This window comes from Petaurus breviceps, unplaced genomic scaffold (assembly GCF_028583685.1).
Source record: "Petaurus breviceps papuanus isolate PSGF00001 unplaced genomic scaffold, PetGlider_PUasm1.0 551, whole genome shotgun sequence".
NCBI classification, from domain to species: Eukaryota; Metazoa; Chordata; class Mammalia; order Diprotodontia; family Petauridae; genus Petaurus; species Petaurus breviceps.
The window spans coordinates 7251940-7257939 of NW_027186372.1; the positions used below are offsets into that span (position 1 = coordinate 7251940).

Consider the following 6000-nt stretch of genomic DNA (forward strand, 5'->3'; position numbering starts at 1 on the left):
GCGCAGTGAACAGAGTACCCGTCCTAGAGTCAGGAGGACCTGAGTTCAAACATGACCTCAGACACTTAACACTAGCCTTGTGCCCTTCAGCAAGTCACTTAACCACAATTGTCCTCCCCTCCCCCTCCAAAAAGAAGTATTTCAGTCTATGAAAAAGAATGTTATAGAAACACTAAGAAAGAGTACTGTTTCCAAATTCTTTTTTTCCGTTTTTCAGTCCTGTTCCACAGCAACCTGTTTCTCCAAACATAGGTTTGGCAGACATCACGTTCTTCAATCCCTACCAAGGGGATTTTGAGCTGAGACCACCCATAGAAAGAGCATTCCATTCCTTTCAGAGTCCAGTGAGTGCAAGAGGGTGCCAGAATTTGACCCTATGACTCACAAACTTACCCCATCTCTTCCTCTCCCAATCCCTTTGATGATAAATCTGGACAACCAAAATGCAGCCCACTCCGAGCCCAACTTCCCTTTGCTTCATCTACATCCATCTTGGTCCAACTCTTCACATGTCCTACTCTAGCACCTTCCACAGGTCCCTCTGAAAATCCTTTTCCATGGTTAAACTTTCCTTCATTTTAGACATCTTGCTCTTGGGTTTCTTCCATCTATTTCCAGGGACTCTGCTACGCTGATGATGATAGTGCATCACTAGCAGCTGTCTCCAGAATTGGCTATACTTTCTCTCATGCTATTGGACACACTGATCCTTCAAGGGAAGTTGGAATATTCCCTATTCCTTAATGCCACTTCCACTCTACCTCTAGCAACATCACTATGGAACCTCCCTTTCTCTTGGAAATTTGTCCTTTAAGTTTATCACCCAAGCAATATGCTAGTAGCAATTATCCACTAGTGCACAAGGCATTTTCCCTTCCTCAAGGACTTTAATGCTTAGTTCAATTTTCCTCTTTACCTCAACTCTGTTGATGTCATATTGATATCCCCTTCAAACAATCTAACCTCCTAATTCCACAATCTTCTCAACTCTCATGAACACTTCACTTCACCCAGGCTGCACACACATAGGGAAGGACATTCATTCGATCTCCCCATTACCCACAAATATTTCACTTAATCAAAAACTTTCAAATTCCTTTGTCAGTTCATCATCTCTTCTCTCCCCATCTCTCCCTGTGCTCTAACGCTCCTGAGCCTATTCTTCATTCTCAATGCAACCTACAATTTCTCCATTCTTCAGTATTTTCCCAAGCTTATCTACTTTTCTCTGACCTCACTTTTAACCTTTTCAACTCTACATTGCCCACTAATCTTGAATCCCTTGCCCACCCCCATGTCCAACCCCCAAACTTAATTATATACCTCTTCAACTCCTACTTACTTGAAGCAGAACAGAGCTAGAGGAAATCATATAACTGAGTCAAATGGGTCTTCTAGACATTTATGTTTATCAAATCTTAACTGGACTCTGACCTTAGTATGAATGACAATCCTTTTATTTTTCCTTAATCAATTCTCTAAGCCACTCTACACAGAGGCATTCCAAGTCTACCAATCTCTCCTAAAATCTTCCACACTGTCCCTTCCCTCTCAGAAAAGGGCTCTGCCTCATACTTTAGCAAGAAATAGAGCCCATTCTCTGTGAAGTCTGCTTTCTCCCCTTGTTTATATCTCAAAAACTCTTGATAACTATCATCCCTCAATCCATTCTCCTCTATTTCAGTCTCCAATAAACAGATGACCCTTCTCTTAGCCAAGGTCAATCCCTTACCCTAGATCCATTTCTTCCCTTTTCCAGTCTAGAGTTTCAGATTTCTGACCGAGCAACGACCGAAAATTCAAAATCAAACCTGTAATGAATCCAGAGTGTTTCTGGCAGCTAGCCCTGTGTAGCAACTTCAGGGCAGCCTAGATTCTGAACACAAAGCATGTACACTTTACACAGTGCATGCATGCCCTCAGGCCATGCAAGGCCAATCAGAGGGGGCCAAAAAGGATAGAGCAGACTGTCCCACATTATCTCTATCCACCACCCACCTCTCTTGCTAATAAACTCCAATCTCTACTGGTCCTTTCTCTGCAGGCTACAAAAACGTCCAAATCTTCTCGATCCCCCCAAAAACTCTCAAAAGACTCTATATCTGTTCAAGATATTGTTCCATATATCTCTCACTAAAACTTCTAGAAAGAAAAGCTGCCTATACTCATTGTTCCACTTCACCTCCTCTCTTTTCAGATACTTATCCAGCCCTAACCTCTCTCCTGACCTCCAATCTCACATCTCCAACTGCCTACTGGACATCTCAAACTGAATGTCTTCTAGGTGATACCTTAAAACTCAAAATGTCCCAAACTCAACTCATTACATTTCCCCCAAACTCTTCCCTCTTAACTTTCCACTATTGTCCAGAGCACCACCAATCTCCTAGTCACCCATCCTTGAAACCTAGATGTCATTCTTAGATTTCATCACTGTCACTTACCTCTATATAACCGATCTGTAGCCAAATCCGTTGAGTCTACCTTTGACAACATCTCTGCTATATGCCTCTCTTCCCTCCTCTGACACTGCCACCACCATAGTGTAGGTCTGCATCATTTCATACCTGAAATACTGCAATAGCCTCTGGTTAGTCTCCATGCTTCAAGTCTCTCCACACTCAGTCTATCATTCACTTAGCTTTCAAAGTGATTTTCCTAAAAACAGGTCATCAGACCACATCACTTATTCAAACTCTGGTGACTCCCTCTCACTTCCAAGATTAAATATAAAATCCTATCTGGCATTAAAAGTTCTCATAATCTGGTCCCGTCCCACCTTTCCAATATTCTTACACCTTACACCCTCCCTCCATACCCCCAATACTCTGAAATCCAATGACACTGGCCTCCTTCATGCTTCTTGCACAAGACAATGCATCTCCCAATTCCATGTATTTTCAGTAGCTGTCCCCCATATGCCTAGAATGGTTTTACTCTTCATCTCCAGCTCTTGACTTTCTTCAAGTCTCAGCTAAAGTCCCTCCTTCTGAAAGCGGCCTTTCCCTAACACCCTCCCCCTGGCCCAATGCTAGTGGCTTCCCTCTGTGATTAACTTCAGTCTATCCTGTTTATATTTGGTTTGTATTAGACTGTGAACTCCTTGAGAGCAGGGGTTGGTTTTGCCTTTCTTTGTATACCCAGAGCTTAGCACAGGGCCCATAGTAGGCACTTAAACTCTCACTGCCGCTCATGATCTCAAACCTTTGCAATCTAGCTTCTAAACTAATCATTCAAATGAAGCCATTCTTTCTCAAGTTATCACATCTAAAGTTATCCTTTAAACGTCAGATCTGATGGCTTTTTCTCAATCTTCATGCTTCTAGACTTCTCAGCAGCAAACGACACTGCTAACCTAACCCTAATCTCCTGGAAACTCTACCCCTTTCTACACTGATTCTCCTAGTTTTCTGACCAATCTTTCTCACTGTCCTTTGCTGGTTTATCTTCCATACTGGGACCTTCTAACTCTAAAGCTTTGTGTTAGGCCCTCTTCTAGTCTCTTAATTTGATGACCCCACCAGCTCCCATAGATTTAATTATTTGTACACAGATGACTCTCAGATCCATATATTCAGCCCCAGACTCCTCTGAGCTCCAACTACACATCTCCAACTCCATAGCGGACATTTCAGACTAAATGTCGTATGGGCATCTCAAACTCAACGTGTTCATAACTGAACTTTTTCATTATTTTTCCTCCCAAATTTGCCTCAACAGAATCACTCAGTTTTTCAATTCCTAACTCTCCTTCACCTCACATATCCAATTAGTTGCCAAGTCTTTTCTTTACTTCCACAGTATCAATGCCCTTCTGTCTGCTTACAACACAACCTAGTCTAGACCCTCTCTCACAGACGACCGCAAAAGGCTCCTAATTGGTCTCTCTGCCTCACAACTCTCCCCTCTCCAACATATCCTCCATACTGCTGCCAAATCAATTTTCCTAAAGTGCAGGTCTAACCAACCATATTACTCCCCTACTTAACAAACTTCAATGGCTCCCCATTGCGCTTAGGATTGTAAGCTCATCTGTTTAGATTTTAAAGTCCTTTACAATCCGGCCACAATCTACTTGCCAACTGTATTATCCCTTTCTCATACTTGTTGGTCCAGCCAAGCTGGCATTTTTGCTGTTCCTCACACAAGATACTCATTTCCTGTCAAGCTAGGTGCCTTGTACCAACTGGCCCTAGTGCCCAACATGTATTTTCACTTCACTCCTAACTCTCAGAATCCTTTATTTCCTTTAAAATTCTGCTCAAAAAGCTCTTTCTACATGAAGCCTTTCCTGATCTACCCAACTGCTAATGTCTTGTCCTTTAAAAACATACCATATTCAGTTTGCACATACATGCTATCTCTCCAGGTGAAAATGTAAGCTCCACGAAGATAAGGACCGTTTCACTTTTTCACAATGCCTGGTACACAGATATTTTCTTTGGTATTAGGCAGGTGGAGATGATGTTGAAAGGAATATTGGAGAAAAGGTTTGTTTCTTTTAATTTCAAGTCACCAACCCTTCAAATAGTCTAACTGTAGTTTCTGACAAAAATACATCACTTTTAAAATACTAAAATAGATTCAACAATTCATGTAAGTTAATAAGAATAGCTAGCATTTCAAATGGAAGCTATCTTCATATTAGGCATAACTCGCACTGGATTGTTTTAAAAAGAGATCCTTTCTAGATGATTCCAGCCCAAAATTCTATCTACCAAGGGAATAAAAACAAGAAACTTGAGCTGCAGCAGATCAGGGTGCTCAGGTGAAAGAGGCAAGAACATGCATTTCACAACAGAATATGAAACGTATATCAGAGCAGAGCAGGATCCTTTCTAGGTCTCAATAAATCTCAAAGAAATAGCATAAGAATTTCCTTAAGGACATATTATCTATACATCCCTCCTACATCTTAAGGAAGAAAACTTGAGAAAAACTTAAAAAACCTAAAAAAGACTCTAGAAAACCTAAGGTAGAAAATGGTATTCTAGCATTTTTCTAAGCAGATGATTCTAGATGTTACGTGTGGGAAAAAAGTCCATGGAAAAACAGCATAATATAGATTCTCAATTTAGTCTTAATGGCTGAATTACACATGTTACAAACACCCAAGAGTAATCCTTGTGCATACTTACAAGAGATAGCAGCAAACAGCACAGGTTATTAGCATGGTGATGATAACACTAAAAGAGAAAGAAATAAAGTCAGTCAGTCACATGATAGACAACTGCTAGACTGAACTGTAGCATTTCTATTAAACTGGTTTGGGGCATTTCTAAACTGTCAGGAGCTAAACCACAGGACCATGCACTGGTGTCTGTGTGCTTAAAACAATGCAGTATGCTACGTGGCGGATCAAGACAGTGGATACTTAAGTATTTAAATATTAGTAGAAAGATATACAAGGGTGCCATTTCCCCCAAGATGGCACCAAAGGCAAAGAAGGAAGCTGTTGCCCCCACCCCCTCCCCAGTCAAGTCCGAGGCCTCGAAGGCCAAGAAGGTGTTGTTGAAGGGTATCCATAGTCACAAAAAGAAGAACTGAACATCCTCCACCTTCCAGCAACCCAAGACCCTAAAACTTTAAAGGCAGCCCAACTACCCTCAGAAAAGTACTCCTTGGAGAAACAAGCTTGATCACTCTGCCACCATGAAGTTTCCCTTGACCACTGAGTCTCCTATGAAGAAGACAGAGGGCAACAACACCCTTGTCTTCATTGTGGACGTCAAGGCCAACAAGCATCAGATTAAGCAGGCGGTAAAAAGAAGCTGTATAACATGAACATGGCCAAGGTCAACACACTAATCCGGCCTGAGGGACAGAGGAAGGCCTATGTCCAACTTGCTCCAGACTATGACGCTTTAGATGGTGCCAACAAAATTGGAATCATCTAAACTGTGTCCAGCTATCCCATTCCACCTACAATAAAGTTTCCCAGGAAAACACACACACACACACACACACACACACACACACACACACACACACACACACACA

General features: G+C 41.7%; 1 protein-coding gene and 1 long non-coding RNA gene across 2 annotated transcripts in view; one reads left to right on the top strand and one right to left on the bottom strand.

The window, feature by feature from the left end:
• LOC138172645 (uncharacterized) overlaps nucleotides 1–6000 on the top strand; it is a 237588-nt gene that overhangs the window by 109235 nt on the left and 122353 nt on the right. The window lies entirely within an intron of this gene.
• The window catches only part of ATP6V0E1 (ATPase H+ transporting V0 subunit e1), a 43426-nt gene that overhangs the window by 30544 nt on the left and 6882 nt on the right, over nucleotides 1–6000 (bottom strand). Inside the window, exon 2 of the mRNA XM_069102356.1 lies at nucleotides 5139–5186. Within this exon, the coding sequence (XP_068958457.1) occupies nucleotides 5139–5186 (48 nt within the window). The remainder of the gene's footprint in view (nucleotides 1–5138; nucleotides 5187–6000) is intronic.